This window comes from Lissotriton helveticus, chromosome 9 (assembly GCF_964261635.1).
Source record: "Lissotriton helveticus chromosome 9, aLisHel1.1, whole genome shotgun sequence".
Classification (NCBI taxonomy): domain Eukaryota; kingdom Metazoa; phylum Chordata; class Amphibia; order Caudata; family Salamandridae; genus Lissotriton; species Lissotriton helveticus.
The window spans coordinates 699196988-699214187 of NC_136070.1; the positions used below are offsets into that span (position 1 = coordinate 699196988).

At 39.0% G+C, this 17200-nt stretch overlaps 1 protein-coding gene across 2 annotated transcripts in view; it reads left to right on the forward strand.

The window, feature by feature from the left end:
* Nucleotides 1-15089, forward strand: part of RIN1 (Ras and Rab interactor 1) — a 131789-nt gene extending 116700 nt beyond the window's left edge. For both annotated transcript variants that reach the window (XM_078660818.1, XM_078660819.1), the window contains 4 exons: nt 4155-4460; nt 9813-9944; nt 12962-13119; nt 13589-15089. In XM_078660818.1, coding sequence (XP_078516944.1) covers nt 4155-4460; nt 9813-9944; nt 12962-13119; nt 13589-13993 — 1001 coding nt within the window. In that variant the 3' untranslated portion in view covers nt 13994-15089. The remainder of the gene's footprint in view (nt 1-4154; nt 4461-9812; nt 9945-12961; nt 13120-13588) is intronic.
* The last annotated feature ends 2111 nt before the right edge of the window (nt 15090-17200 follow it).

Sequence of the window (17200 nt, forward strand, 5' to 3'; positions counted from 1 at the left end):
AATTGAGATTTCCCACTCTGCTACATAACTAAATAGTAGATTGTGGCGCATCTAATGGAATCTTTGTGTGTTCAGACTGTTCACCCTGCTGTTCTCTGTGCTGTACATGTAAAGATAGAGAATAGAGTGTATGCATGCGTGTGTATGTATGTGGGGGTGTTAAGGTGTGTGTGTGTGTGCATGTGCATATCTTGTGTTCTCTTTGCTATGCAAGTAAAGTCTGAAATGAAAGCGTGGACTGCTGCTCTACATTAGAATCCTATGCATATTCTTGCCATGGACTGGACACTGTAAAGTTCCTACACTACCCTGAGTCAGGGTTATGAAGGAGCCTAGCATAAAGTCTTTCAAGCGAGGAATCCAATAAGAAATACTGTGGCACAGCTAGGGGACAAAAAGTCATTTTCAGAAAGCATCATATATGTCAATGAATATAATGTAAAATAGGTGAAGAAAATGTTGCAATGGGTCTTTTTCTGACCAGTGCCTTCTTATTTATATGGTCTAAGCAGAAGATGACATCACAGGAAAAAATGGTTGGAACCATCTGGGATTGGGAAATCCTGGCAACAATCCCTGGATAGGTGGCCATCTTGATTAGGGATGAATTTAAGGCTATCCATGCCAACTTCTTCAGAAGAATAGTGTTCCCTCGAAAGGGCAGGTGCGAGAAGAAGGAAATTATGTTTAACATCCGTTTTTCTTCCATACTCCCATGCCTTCCATTGAATTCTACAGCTCAGTACTCCACACTGCACAAATAGTGATCCGGGTTGCAGCGGCTGTGGGAACAAGTGGGAGCAATCTGCTTCCCACATGCAAAGAGGTAATGCCTTCTTTGCAGTAGACAACAAGCTAATTGACCATGAGCATTTGATCACTGCCTTGAGGGAGTCTTGTTCCCAAGTGAAACAGTGTGCGCCCTTGTGAAGGTCAGTCTTATCTGGGTGCCACTAGAAAAAATAAAGACTCAGCAAAGACGCATGTACAGAAGTATCTTTCCAAGAGCGTTCACTAGATGAATAATCTTTCCAAAGTATCAAGAATTGAAAGCAACCTTGGAAAATTCGGGTGTCACAGATTTCTTGAACCTCATGTTCAGGTTGACCTTGCATCATAACAGGAGGTGATTCTGAAGGTAAATGATTATATGAATCAGAAACATAAGGTTTAATTTGTGAAGATGGAAAACAGAATGAAATCCTCAAATACAAGGAAACTTTAGAAAAAAGTGACAGGATTATTCTTATGAATGATGGTAAGTGGACAAAAACATTTTAGCTGGCACTTGAACAAGAACAGAATAAGAACACAACGAGCTCTTGACACAGGGAGCAAGAGAAGAAGAGCTTGACCTTGACTTTTCAGCATATTCTTCCATTCTGACATTAGTATGATAGAGACAATCAGAGGCTAGTGTATTTATTTGTAAATGGCTTATATAGTCAGTAATTGATGGAACAAATGGATTGATGTGCTATTAAGAAGAGAAAATTATTGGATGATAACCGTGCATGCAGAAAAATAGTGAAACTTTGGTGGCACTATCAGTTGCATTATAACACAATTTGGCTATAGGAAAATAAGAACTCGGGTCATTTAGATGGCATTACCGTAACTTCATAGAAACTGTTCAAGACACTAAAGGTTCATTCTGTTTGCCCCTTGGACTGAGGGTGGTAATTAGAGGAAGGAACTTGTTTTTGTGTCTTACAAATACTTATCCAAAAGTGTGAAAAACACTGAGTTCCTGTGTCCAAAATTATGTATATCAGAAAGCATCAGGTAATTTCTTAATAGGCCCCTAAATATGCAAAGGAGAAAAATGAGCTGTCTTTGAAAAAGGATCGATGATAACCAATATAACTTGGAAACCTTCTATAGGCGGAATATTCATAATGAAGTTACTAGAAGTTGTATACCAAGGTTCATGAGCCACTCAAAATGGCTAGAAATAGCCAAAAGGTTTGGAATGTAGTGATCTATTTTGAGCACAGATGGCACAAGCGACAACATATTCTTGAACACCAAAATGAACTGTATGCCACCAAAATGGACATAGAAGATGTACTTATATAGTTAGGACTCCTCTTTGGCATAATTGACAGAATCATGACATATGCATAAAATAAAGATGTAGTTCTATAGTAGGAATAAAATACCTTGTGGCTGAAATACAAATTCTTTTGTTATGTAGGTGGAGTTTTTAGTGAAGATCCGTTAACTCCTTTGGATCCAGTTCTAGATCCTCTTTGACTCGTTCTCAGAAGGATTGAACAATTTCAACTGCATGGTGTGAAAGGAAAATAAGCTGGTTGTAGATATTTAATGATTCAGAATAACAACAATATAACACATCATCTAGAACAGTTTTTTTTAAATATATCGCTAGCATCCAGACTGGGGGTAAATACATACATTCTTCTCCTAGCGGTGCAGGATATATATATATATATTTTTAATCCGTGGGTGAGTAGGCTTTTTGCTACCCCCACTCCCCAGAGGGGCACATTGGGGGTAAACACCCCCATCTGCCTCCTGAAGTGGCATAAATAATGTTTGGTCTTTAGCAATGGTGGTAAGGCAGGTTGGCAGGGTGGGCATGCCCACTGCATATTTCCTTTTCTAAAAAAAATAAAAACGCTAGGTATTGTGGGCTTTCTGGATCTCATGAGAGGGTGGATTAGGAGTAACCCCCTCCAATTCGCTCCCCTCCCGGGGCAGAGAGAAGGCCTGCTAGAGACAGTATGCGGTGGGACACGGCCCAATGTCTGGACAGGCCTCCCACCACTTATTAAAAAAAATTATAATAATTTTGTCGGGTGCCTAGTTGGATTTCTGATCTCTCCAAGGGCAGATACGTAGTAAACCCTCCAATCTGCCTTTCATGGGGACAGTAAGACTGTGGTCCTGTTATGGGGTTACATCATGGCAGGGTGGCTAGGGCCCCCCACCCCTTCTTTTTTTTTAAATAAAATGTCCCTATTGTTGAGTGGGCTCGCTGCCCCTTCAACCACAAGGGGGGCAGATTGCGGGGAACCTCCCACAATGTAATTGATAGGGTGGGCTGAAAGACTGCTTGTGCCATTATTGAAAGGGAGCGCTGTCTGATGGCTGAGCCGGCCATCCTACCCCTTCTTTTTTTGTTAAAACAAATGTACTATTTTATTTAGTAGACTTTCTACCACCCCGTAGTGGGGTAAATTGTAAATAAACGTTCCCAATCTGCCTCCCTCTCCCCATTGGGAGAATAAAGTCTGCGGGGGATCATTGTGAGATGGGTGCTTGGCCCTATGCTAGGGCTCACCGCCTAACGCCCTTCTTTGTAATTTGTAATTCCTTGGTTTCAGAATGACAGTTTCTATAATTTTTTTAATTGATGAGACCTCATCCCATGCCTGGGTCATCCTCCCACCTCCCCCTCGTGGTGTTTAGTGGGTGGATTGATATTTGGCGATCGCAGTCTTACAGTGATCCTCAAGTAGACATGCACTAGGTAGATACCGCTGGAAAGTGGACATTGTCCTCTTTCTAGATATTGTCCACCTTCCAGCAGTTCCTCTACCACTCGGATCAGTGCTTGGGGGCTTGGGATATGTCCCGCAGCAATGATCAAAGTGAAACCAGGGGTCCAAGAAAGGGCTCCTTGGATAGCAGTAGACCTTAATGCTAAGATCTGTTTTAAAGCTATATTTTCAAGTGGAAGCTATTCTAATTATAGACTCAGGTCATAACAAGATCCCTGGCAAAGGCAGATCTATGGGGTCTGGAGTCACAATCTTTCAAGGACTGGACGCTGTTGCCGCCTTTCTAATTTCCTTCTTGATTGCCTGAAGAAAGGGCAACGCCTACAGTAACCATGATACTACCTTGCATTAAAGTGTCTCAGATGGAAAAAGTCAAAAATGGCAGAAAAATACTCCTTGGCAATATTTAGTAGTTTTTGATTGAGGATGAGAAATGACGCAGAAGATGATAAGAAAGTCACCAATCCTTACATGAGTTACGGTTGAGAAGAAATCCCAGTATTAACTGTGTGTGTGAGCGCACCCATCTTATGAGTGTGAGTTTGAGAGAGAAACACAGTGCTGCTGCCTGTGCTCTACCTGCACTAAGGTCTCTTGACCTCCCTCTTTGCTTCTGTTTCTGCTAAGATGGAGTCATGGAGAAGGCTATGTATCGCTGTATCCTAAAGCCCCTGAAGAGATACCTGGACTGTCGTCTCAGAAAGGCCTTCACTAAAGATGGCTGTCTTCAGCAACTACGGGAGAACCTAGCGCTGGTTCGGCAGAGGGGGCCACAGGCCTTTGATGTTAGATCAGGCCTGCCAACACCCCAGGAAGTAGAGAAGATCCGGCACAAGCTAGTTAAGATGCAGAAGGCTTACTCGCCGACAGACAAGGTGATCATTCTGCTGCAGGCCTGCAAGCTGATGTACAACTCCATGGCAGCCCATTCAGGTGAGGCTCTTACTCCTACATTATTGGTTCAGATGTTACACTATCTAACAAACATTTCAGAAACAGTCACATTCTTCAAAATAACTCTGAAGAATTCTTAATTATCTTTGTTACAAAGTTTTTAGCAATTTGAAAAGTATAACAGATGGTGAATCAGTTTTTAGACAAAAGGTCATCACACCCTTCCTGTGTCCTGGGGACATACAGAAATGACTTTGCACAGCTAGTGCTCTGGGTTCCACCTTGTATCGTAGGCTTATAGTTTATACTCTATTTCTAGTCTTTCACGATCCTGTTGTGTAGAATTGTTTTCAAATACCACATTGTGATGTACTTCACTTGCGAGTACACACTAAACATGAAACGCATCTTTCAGTTCAAATCCACTGTAAAATAGCCTGAAATCTAGCCATGAAGGAAGCAAACCGTTGGAAAATGTAATCATGGTTCTGTGGGTGTTGCTAGTGTGTTTGAGCCTTGAAAAGTTTAATCAAATCATTGGAACTGTTTCGGCAAGGGGAGCAGACACAGAAACAATAGCTGTTTTTATAAATTTGTAATTCATTTGGTTGCTCTCACATGCACTGTTGCGATTGCTTACAGTGCCCCATTGTCTGAAAAGTGAAACGAGCATCAATAGAATAGATACAAAAAAACAGGCTTCAGCCTCCAAAAAATGTTTCAGACAGAAAATGATGACTCCAGCGAATTCGATCTGTTCCTTGGGAGATTGATTTCCACTGGCTTCAAGTGATTTGTCCAGTGATGATGTGAACGGAATGGGAGAGGGACAGAAAACGAGATAAGGCCTGTGGCGCCGGTGTACTAAGAAGTATATATATATATATATATATATATATATATATATATATATATATATATATATATATATATATATATATATATATCTAGCAGTTGGGGAGCCGAGGAGGCCGTATTTACAAGCACAAAAGCAGGACCTTCGTGCTGTGTCCTGCACTCTGCGCAACCACTTGGCAGAATTTCCCCCTTGCACAACCTACCTGAAATCTTCACTGTGCATTCTGGGTCTGGCAGTCCACGGGAGTCCCGAGGACCGGCAACAGGTGTGCTGACATCTTTGGGGGCGTGGCCTGTTTGAATTCTCAAATAAGTGGCAGGATGTTCATTAAGGCGAAGGACTGCATCCTGACAACTTGGGCACTGATGAAGGCTTATAAACTGCCGAAATGCATTTGCCACTTCTTGTGAATAAAAAGTCTCCTTGGTTTTCCCCTACAGTGGCCTCTGCTTTCTTTCACGTGAAGGAGGTTCTGTAGATATATATATATATATATATATATATATATATATATATATATATATATATATATATATATATATATATATATATATATATATATATATATATATATATATATATATATATATATATATATATATATATATATTAGACCGAAAGTTAATAAATAGAGTGAAGTATAACTAGAATACTAATTCAATACTGATTGCTTCTGCAAATGATATATGGGGACTCGCAGTTGTAATTTTTGACAAGAAGCCAGTGTGTTTTGTCAGAAGTGGTAGTTTAACTAACTCATTGTTCAGAAAAGGTTTGAAAACACTAAGGGGCATATTCTGAAGCGTGGCTTTAGTGGCTTAACGCTGCTTTAAGAATAAGGCCTCTTTCACGTTAAATTTAGCGTGAAAGGGGCGTGCAGTGGGTGTTGCGGTGGGCTTTCCACCACAACACCCATTGTGATCTATGCAGCCACCTATTATCAAGGGCGGCGATAATAGGTAGCAGCGCCGAACTTAAGACCAGAAATATCCTGGTCTTAAGTTGGGGAAACGAGGAGAAATGCTTTATTTCTCCTAATTTTTGGTTTTTCCATGTGTGCTGCCTTGTGCAGCACCCATGGAAAAAGCAAAATGGTATTTCAGGAATGTTCATGTGCAAGAAGGGGCACCTTCCTGTACATGAACAACCCCCCCTGCACACAGACTCCCTTGCAATCTGGTGCAAGGGTGCCTGCGTTGGCGCTAAGTCGTGAAACCTAGCGCCATCGCAGGGGGAAACGCTAGGCTGCAGCACATTCTTGAGAAAAGGGTGCGCCCTCGCGTTTACGAATTGGCGGTGAGAGGCGTTAAGCCAAGGAGGCTAACGCCTCTCACCGCCACTTCATTACGAATATCCCTCAAAGTAAACAAAGCCTTCCTTCGCTGAATGCCATTACACAGAAAACCCTTGCCCTTCTAAACTTTTTAACATTTTAGATTTTTGGGAGAAAAATAATTGATCGTTGAAAAACCGAATAAACCAAATTGGAGTACAAAAACAGAACTCAGGAAATGCAAGTCGTTATGTTTTTACGTTTTATTCAGATTCAATTGACATCTTGGAACTGTACAAGCAGTGGAAAGATGGAGGTGGTACAAAGTAACTGTCATCAATGTTTCGTGAAGTACAAATCCAGGGGGTGTACAATTGTAGATGAGCATATTTCTTTGCAGTTTTTTTTATAGTGCAATCTTAGCCCAAAGGCTTTAGAACGCTCTGAAACTGAACCAGAGTATGCTACAAATGTTTTTCTATTTTTTTTAAGGCACAGAAACATTAAATGTTTTATTTAGAATCACAGAATGATAGAGCCAAGGCCAGGGTTCTAGCCTGTCGCCCCATATTCCAATGTCAGAAGCTATGCTACAAATATGACATAACTGATACCTTGCCGATGACATTAGGGGGTACATTTACAAGGGGAAAGTGCCACCAGAACAACACTTTTAGGGACGTTTTGGGGGCGCTATGCCATTTTCCATATTTGCAAAACGTTTTCAAGCCACTTTCTATGGCTTAACCCGTTGACCGTGGCGTGAATTCCACCGCTGTGCGGGAGGAATAATGAGTGGACGTGGTTCGGACGGCCCCCGGCCGTCCTCCACACACGCCCAATGTGACGTCGACGGCCGGGGTGTGTCTGACTCATCGAACAGGTTAAAGCCGCCTAGTAAATATGGCCCCTTTACAAGCATCACTTTGTGTGAAAGGGGTGTGCAATGGGTGTTGCTGTGGGCCTTCCCCTGCAACCCTATTTGCTGTTTGATGCTGCCCAAGATTTACAAGGATGTGTAAATCTGAGGCAGCACCAATAATTCGCGCTATGCAATAGCAGGTGTTAGAATGTTAGAACACTGAAAAATACTTGTATTTCTCCTCGCTTTTGCATTGTCTAAGTGTGCTGCATTCTGTAGCAGACATAGAAAGATGAAAACGCTATTAATGATTGTTTATGTGCAGGATAGTGTCCCTTCATGCACATAAGCTATCATTAAATAATGACAATTTGCTAGTTCTATATGTGCTGCATTATTGATTGTTTATGTGCAGGAAGAACCTTCCTGCACATAAGCAATCATTACCTGCAATGCAGGCATCCTTGCACTGTGGTGCTACGGTGCGTGCGTTGGCATTAGGCAGCTAATTTTAGTGCTAGCGCTAGGGAAAACACTGGGGTGGTGCATTCCTGCCTTTTGGAAATGTCGGAGCGCGGCACTGCCATATTGGCGCAGCCCAGTGCTCCAACATTTCCTTGTAAATATGCCCCTGGATGTGGTGCTAGAACACTAAGGGACACCATTTGTTCGTTGCCAGCCATATCTAATTTCTCCTTCAGTAAAATGGAAGTTTTCTGTCTTCTTCCAGAAGGTGCTGGATCCTTTTTATTGGCAGTAAAACTGCTTCACTTGGCATGGGTAGAACGTTGACCTTGTCCTCTGTGGAACAGGCAGTCCTATGTATTCTATTCTTCGGATAAAGTGAAAATAACACATTGATAAGATAAGGCCAGGAGTTTTTTTCGAGAAGAAAAAAAATTATCTTGCCTATATTAATTTCCTGGTGTGCTGATGGGGGTGTAGGTATGGAAACCTGTTTAACTAAAGATTAGAGAATGATTACATCAAAATGGTCTACCTTTTCTGATATTTGAGATTCAGGAGGTTGGTGCTTTTTAAATTTTGGAGTGGGGAATTGATTTATGTGAATTAACGCAAAAACGAAAATTGAGAAACCACATTGGAAGAAACCAAATCACGGAAAACCAACTTTAAGGAAAAACAATCTTAAAGAAATTCAAATAAATAGAAAATTAGAGAAAACATTTGAAAGGAAAGATAATTTTAAGAAAAAAAAATTACACTAAACTTCGGTGTAGGTTAGGATTAGTGTGGGTTTTTTGGGTTCATGAATGGGCAATGTTTAGGAGTGATGAGGGACTATTAGGAACTGTGAATGGGTGGAGTTCAGGCATAGAAAGGGGGGTTAAGGGTTTAGGGATTTCTGGAGTTTAGGTGCAGTAAGGGATGTTTTAGGTATAAAGAATGGGTAGAGTTTAGGGATGGTGGGGGTGCCTAGGGTTAATGAAGGAGTGGAATTTAGGGGTAGTGAGGTTTTTAGGGTTCAAGGATGGCTAGAGGGCAGGGGTGTTGAGGAATGTATAGGGTTCTTGAATAGGCAGAGTTTAGGGCTGGCAAATGTTTTGACAGTCCAGTGATGGGTCGAGATTAGGGGTGGTAAAGATTTTTAGGGTTCAGTATTAGGTGGAGTTTAGGGTGGTGAGGGTTTTTTAAGGATTTGGGGAATGGGTGGAGTTTAGAAATCTAAAGTAGTCCTTGATAACTGGCTTTGATACAACAGTCAAAGCTAGCTACTCCAAAACAGATAGTGTTTTGATTGGCCCAAGTTATTTCTCTAGAAAATGCCACTCAGACTGCAGCCCCTGTCTTGAAGAATGTCAAAAATAGAACAGAAGAACCAGATGATTAAAATGGTCTAGTTCCTATCCCAGCTACTCTGTGATTTATTGCAAAAAGTAGTTTCTAGAATATATGGTACAGTTTGGGGATGTGCGACTACAGAAATTTCAATTCTAGGCTTTTATTAATTCCACGATTTTAGACCCTACACATTTTGAATTTTATATGTATAAACAAATATTTCTGCTAGAAATAAGAGATAATTTATTCAAAAGAGTTTTACACCCAACTTCTAAAAGTAGGAAATAAAATATTTCTCTCCTAGTTTTTTACTTGTAGCGCTCATCTTGAATGTAAGCCCGACTATGTAGAGTACCACACGTTTGAAGAACTGAGTTATTATCCTTTTTCTGCATACAATATAGGGTAGATGCAGATGTAACCAAAGCATAAATTGAGTTTTGTTTTGATGTTATGATAACAGTAAGAGTTGCTCATAGTAGTAAGTGTTTGTTGCTATGAGTGTTGTCTGGTGACTGTCTGGTGCACTAAGGACCTTTGCTGTGGTGATTTAGAGATACACTTCCTAAAGTCGCTGTGTTCCTCTATCCACAGATAATGTATATGGGGCAGATGACTTCTTGCCTTTGCTGTCCTATGTCCTGTCACTGTGTGACCTGCCAGAGCTCTTGCTGGAAGTTGAGTACATGATGGAGCTCCTGGACCCTGCTCTGCTCATGGGAGAAGGTATGACTCATTGCAATGCTCTCCAAACATCAAAGACATGCATGCACCGTCTTCAGCTGCTAAAGGTGTCCAAGAGACCAGGGATGTCTCTACAAAATGCCAACAATTCATAAAAAATGTCCACTGTATTAATCCACCCAGGTCTTACCGAGGCAATCAACGTTTTGACAGCATCATATTGGAAAATTCAGGCAACTTCATAACATGCCTTAATTCTCCCACAGGCACAATATCTCTTACTTCTTAACACCTGGGGGGAACTCCTTGTGGCTAGTTACCAGCATCGTCAAAATGGTAAGCAGTTTAGGGAGATGACGGAGTTAGCCCGGTCTATATTGACGGGATACACATCACAAGTAAAGCATGGATCACTGACATAATATCGACGACACAAATATCGAGATACACAAATATCGAGTCAAAAATATCGATTGACAAAATATCGACTCCCTATCTTCAAACAGGTAAGTACCAAAATATCGACTCCAAAATATCGACTTACAAAAATATAGACTGTCAAAATATCGATTTTTTAAAATGTCTTAAAAGTAAGTTAAAACTAATATAGTAATAAATATATTTAATATAAACTTAGAAATAATTATTAAAAAAATATAATTTTAATAAATAATTTATCTAATTAAAAAAATTACATCACCAAAAATTACACACACACACATATATATATATATATATATATATATATATATATATATATATATATATATATATATATATATATATATTTAAACATATTATTAAATAAACATATATAACATTTTAGAAAATGTTTAAAATTTATTGTTACAACTATAGTGAGTTCAACATTAGCAAAAGTGTTGGATAGCGTAGAGGTAAAATTTACTACTCCCACTCCAGTGGGTGCAACAGTAGGGAAAGCGCTGGATAGCGTAGAGGTTAAAATTACTATTCCCACTCCAGGGATGTATGACGTTACAACGCATACTTTTACAACGCCTACCATTACAACAAAACTTTTACAACGCAAAAACTTTTACAACGCATACATTTACAACGCAAGATTTTACAACGCATATACCTTTACAACGCATACCATTACAACATAAGTATTGGTAAGTATATAATAATTTTTTGAATATAAATTAATAAAAAATATTATAATATAATTTAATATAATTTAATTTTATTAAATAAATGTAATTTAAATGTAATTTTACTTTATTTTTACAAAGTACCCCTGTACCCCAAAAACCCAAAACTGACCCTGAACCCTAAAAATACCCCTTTACCTACAAACTGAAAACTGACCCTGAACCCTAAAAATACCCCTTTACCCCAAAAACTGAAAACTGACCCTGAACCCTAAAAATACCCCTTTACCCAAAAACTGAAAACTGACCCTGAACCCTAAAAATACCCCTTTACCTACAAACTGAAAACTGACCCTGAACCCTAAAAATACCCCTTTACCCCAAAAACTGAAAACTGACCCTGAACCCTAAAAATACCCCTTTACCCAAAAACTGAAAACTGACCCTGAACCCTAAAAATACCCCTTTACCCAAAAACTGAAAACTGACCCTGAACCCTAAAAATACCCCTTTACCTACAAACTGAAAACTGACCCTGAACCCTAAAAATACCCCTTTACCCCAAAAACTGAAAACTGACCCTGAACCCTAAAAATACCCCTTTACCCAAAAACTGAAAACTGACCCTGAACCCTAAAAATACCCCTTTACCCAAAAACTGAAAACTGACCCTGAACCCTAAAATTAAAATATTTATCAATTAATCAATTATAATTAATTACCAATTATATTTTAATTAATTACCAATTAATAATTAATTAACAATTAATTTTAAAAAAATATCAATAAATAAATTAACATATTTAATTAATTATAATTAAATTACTTCCCACCCTATTCCCCTATAAACCCACAACCCGCTACAGAAAATAAATTACTAACATTAAAATATTTATCAATTAATCAATTATAATTAATTACCAATTATATTTTAATTAATTACCAATTAATAATTAATTAACAATTAATTCTAAATTATTATCAATAAATAAATTAACATATTTAATTAATTATAATTAAATTACTTCCCACCCTATTCCCCTATAAACCCACAACCCGCTACAGAAAATAAATTACTCAAATTAAAATATTTACCAATTATATTTTAATTAATTACCAATTAATAATTAATTATCAATTAATTCTAAATATATATCAATAAATAAATTAACATATTTAATTAATTAGAATTAAATTACTTCCCACCCTATTCCCCTATAAACCCACAACCCGCTACAGACTTATATTACACAAAAAATAAAAATTATTATTAACTTACCTTAAATTCGATATTTTTGTTGTCTATATTATGTCTAGTCGATATTATGTCCATTCTATATTTTTGATTCGATATTATGTCCATTCTATTCGATATTAATTTTCTCTAGTCGATATTTTTGTTGTCTATATTATGTCTAGTCGATATTATGTCCATTCTATATTTTTTACTCGATATTCTGTCCAGTCGAAATAATTGACTCGATATTATGACTGTACACCGTAAAGCATATGCCGATTACACAGCTTCCTGCTCCAACAGATTTCACACTTATTTACTTTGAGCATAGTTGCAGAACATGTTTCTCTTGCACCATTGTGGGCGAGAACAGTCTAAATGTGGTTTCCCCAGTTTTGGAGACACAAGTACCTTTACCATATATCCTTCTACTTTAATCCAAGTCATGAGTTACTCATATAACCCTTTATGAATAAACTTCCAGGAACATAACACTCGTCACCCTCTCACTGAGTTTCATTCAATGGACTATTACACTGGCAGCAAATACTGCGTACAAATGAAAATGAATCCTACAAATTAGTCTGCGATACAGTTTGTATGAAATATGTTGACTGAATGCTGCTTTGGGGGATCGTGCTTGGAAAGCATTGTTTTCCCTGCCTTACCACAGACCCACCCATGAAGGCTACCTTTCTTGTTTCCAGGTGGTTACTACCTGACGAGCCTCTACGCGAGCTTGACCATGCTGAGCAGCTATCACGAGCAAAAACCAGAAAAGACTGAATTCTCCGTGGAGTTCAAGAAGTCCCTCACACTTTGGCACAGACGTCGGGCTGGCCTTCCGTCATTCAATGACTTCCAGGTAAGGATGCCAAATCCTTTGTTTGATGGAGGCATGGGGGCAAGGAGCAGCCACTGACTTTCATCAAGGTAAAAAGTGAAAAATGGGAATAGGAGACTGTTCACTGGTCGATGGGAGAAGTAGAAAAGATCCTTCAAGCAGGTGAATCGCTGAAAGGAAGGGGAAACAGTCTACTGATAAGCCTGTGTGGTTAATAAATGTTTTGCCTGCCTCTAATCAGACATTCGAAATACAAAACAGCGGCATGTCATTATGTAGGGGCAGTTTGTAAACACTTATTGAAGTTGAGATTCCTTAGATATGGGGGTGATGGAACTGATCAAGTAAGGCTATGTCTGTAAATCATTCGAGGTCCAGGGGATTATCATTCACTGCCAACTTCCATGTTTCAGTAGCTTCTCCAACTCATCATTCTTGCATTGTGCTGGAAAAGATGTTAATCAATTCAATCTCTCTCTTTCTCCTTCAGAACTTTCTTCGCATTGGCTACCAGGACTCGACCAATGGCTGTACATCCAAGACGCTGGTAGTGCACCCTTCGGACACAGTAGAGAAAGTCTGCCAGCTATGCGCCCAGAAATTTAAGTTGGCGAGCAAGGAGGGTTATGGCATCTTCCTTTATATGGGTGGGCAGTACCAGCGCCTGGCAGATGATGTTCACCCACAAGAGATTAAGGCCACACTGCAGAGCCAAGAGGCCAACTTTTACTTTGTCTACAGGCGTGTAGAAGAGGTAGCGGGTGAGAAAAGGGAAAGACTTGAAGAACACCATGAAGAGGAGAATGGTTTTAATGGAGAAGATATAGAAAAGGAGAAGAGCACTGTCTGGCAGTTACAGAGGCGGCATGCTGTCGATGTTGAGGATGGCTCATGACCTTGTCTTCCTCGCAGCAAGCCTCAACAAGCTTTAACCTGCGAGGAGATGGTTCATCTTTAACTCAGAAGACATTCACAGAGAGGTTAGATTATGAAGCTGACGGTGCTTTGTGCCCTTACATTTCCTCACTCGGCATCAGCAACCCTTGTGGACAAAGTCAAAACTTACCATTGAGAATTCTTTTGTACAACCAAGGTGATGCATTTTTTGGGTCACTACAGTAAGCGGTTTGACTCTTTTCAGAACCATCACACAGGAAGGAAGGCTCTATGTTGATCAGGCTCCTTTTATATGAGATGCAAATGGGCTTCCCGGAAGAAAGGAAGACTTTGGTGATAATTGGGCAACTATATTCCTATCACTCTCTCATATTTGCACAGATGCACTCTTAAGATGTCATGGAATGACCTGGTGTATCTCAAGGCAAGAAGGTGGTAAGAAGAAGCATGTTGTGATCAACGTGATCTGCCTTTCTTCTCACAAGTAACGTATGGGAGAAAGTGTGAAAACTGGAATAAAATATCCTGAAAGCCAGAAGTCCACTGAGCCACGCCACAGCCATCTTGTAAGCTACTGCATTGGAAAGAGAAAGTAATGTAGGAGACGTATTGTGGTCACGTGTGAAAAACAGTGGAGTCCTTTTTTATCAGTGTTGAGTACTGAGCTCGTATTTGAGCAGATCAGACTGACTATGGACACTGTAAATGGGAATACAAGTGAACATTTAAAAACATTGAAGTTCCTTATGTACCAAAGGGGTTTTGTATGTATCCACATTTGTACATAATTACTCTGTATGTTCTGGGCCCCTAGTTCTGAACCCAGACTTAGGGATGGGCCTACGATTCACTGGATTCCCTCAGCTTCTTTGATGATGTTAAAGCTGCTATAAGAATTCTTACTTTATGAGTTTAACTGCTCAGTCCGTTTGGGAAAACAGAATGCAAGGATTTCCATTCCAAATTAACAATGTCTAAATTAACTTGTCTAAAGATCTGAAAAGAATATTCCCACCCTTAATGCTTCCCTGCTATGCAAGGGGTCTGTGCTAAATGTTAATAAAGAGATGCTGTTATTTATATTTTTAATAAGATATTTATGCACTGTGTGTATTTTTTGTATTAGCTTATAAAAACCATAACTACTAAAACAGAACATTTAATTGACAAAGTATAATGTTAAAGTGAGCTTAACTCTTGCATAAGCATTGGCAGACCTACATAGTAAGAGTATTCAGAAAATATCTAATGATATAAAGATCAGTCTTGCAGCATGTGCTCCACATTTTCCATACCTCTTTGATGAGGGTTGCACTCTCCATTGTGCATCTTTTTGTTTGCAATTCAACCTAGTTGATTGAATAACTATGGCAATTTTCTTTGTGACTGGCTATTTGATCTAAATGTCCTTCATTCTTTGGTATGTGCTCTCAATAATGTTGCCAATAGGCTGGTAAATTGCACACCATTGTGGGCATCTCATTCAGAGTAATCCGGAAAACCGATGAGGTGGCCTTCCTTCTGATGTGGATAAGATTTATCTATAAGAACATTTCAGTCATTGGTTCCTCTTGCTCTGGGTAAAAAGAGTTGTTTGTGTTTACAAGTCATCACAAATTTGTTTCCTCTTATGAGTCCTCAATGAACTATATTGCTACCAGATCTTCAGTGTCCATTTCCTGGCATTGATATGATTTTTATTGCTCGTTCTGTTTATATAAAATTGGTTAAATGAAGTACTCACAATCAAGTGTAAGTTAGAAGGAGGTTTAATAAAAAAGACTTCGCCCACAGAGAGCTAACACCAACTGTCACAAATAGAAGCTTATCATTGGGAACCCCACACAACATTCCATCTCTAACATTCTACTGCACTGCTAAAATATCACGCTTCTTCTTTTTAAATATTCCAAGTTTGTTACATATCATATCAAGAAATCGGGATATTTGAAATAGCATTCCAAAAAAACAAACATAGAAATAAAAATGTAGAAATGTAGTAACTATGCATAAGGCATGACATAGTGCATACAAGTTATTCTTAAACATACTTTTTCAAATAACTTGGGTTTCAGTTTTACTTTCACTTCTGTTTACAACGATGCCTTAACGGAATCCACAACTAGCACCATAATGTACATCTCCTTCCTCTACCTCCCCTGAGGCTTGCCCTTATCAGGACATTTGGCAACTCTATTCACATTCCAAATTTTATTGACTTCAGTTTTAACAGCATTTTAAAATTTCTTCACAATCCATTGTGCACAAAATATTTTGATTATGTTGCTAGCCCGACAGGAGTGTTAACTTTGACACATTCACCCATATTTAACTCAAATTGTTCAGATGCAAATTCCCTGTCATATTGCTTCTTCTTCTCTTGACACAACTTCTATTTATCCACCCACATATAATCATCAACTAGTTTTAAACAACCCTTTTGCTATGTCATCCAGCTAGGTGTCAAACAAGTGCTAGGTTTTTCAAAAGGGGACTGCCCCATTGTTGAATGAGGGCACTTGCGATATGCAAACAGACACTCTTTAAGTTCATCGTTGCATGGTGTGCTACTTATACGAGCAATCTGTATACCGTCCTTCAATGTTTTATTGAAGCAATCAGCCAACCCAGACATTCCGGTATTATAAAGTGCACCTTTCTTGTGCACAACACCAAATATTTTAAGAAACTCTTCCACCGCATATGAACAAATTGTACTCCATTCTCAGATAGCAATGATTTAGGATATCCCACTCTTTTAAATATATCTTTTAATATTCTGATAATTCCTTTCAAACTAATATCTTGAACGAACTTGACATCAGGCCATTTATAAAACAGATCATATAAAGCAAAGACATGTGGAGTAAAATGCCCTCCTTGAAATGGACCAAGTACACCAGTTTGAGTTTCTTCCCATGGAGCCTTAGATAAAAGCCTATTTTTCATAGGGCTCCTCTAGCTCTTTACAATGTGGTCATTATTGCTACATGGGGTATAGTCAAGCACCACCCTTCCCACCTTTATATCTGTTTGAGTAAATATGGAGGAGGCACACAGGTAAGTCCAATAATGTATTTATTTTCGGCTCTTCGTCAGGATGGGGATCCCAGCCTGCTGTCCACATCAACTGCCTCTCCAAGAATGTTGTGTCCCCGTAGAATCTCAAGAGAGAATTCCACGGCAAACACTCCATCCCCATGAG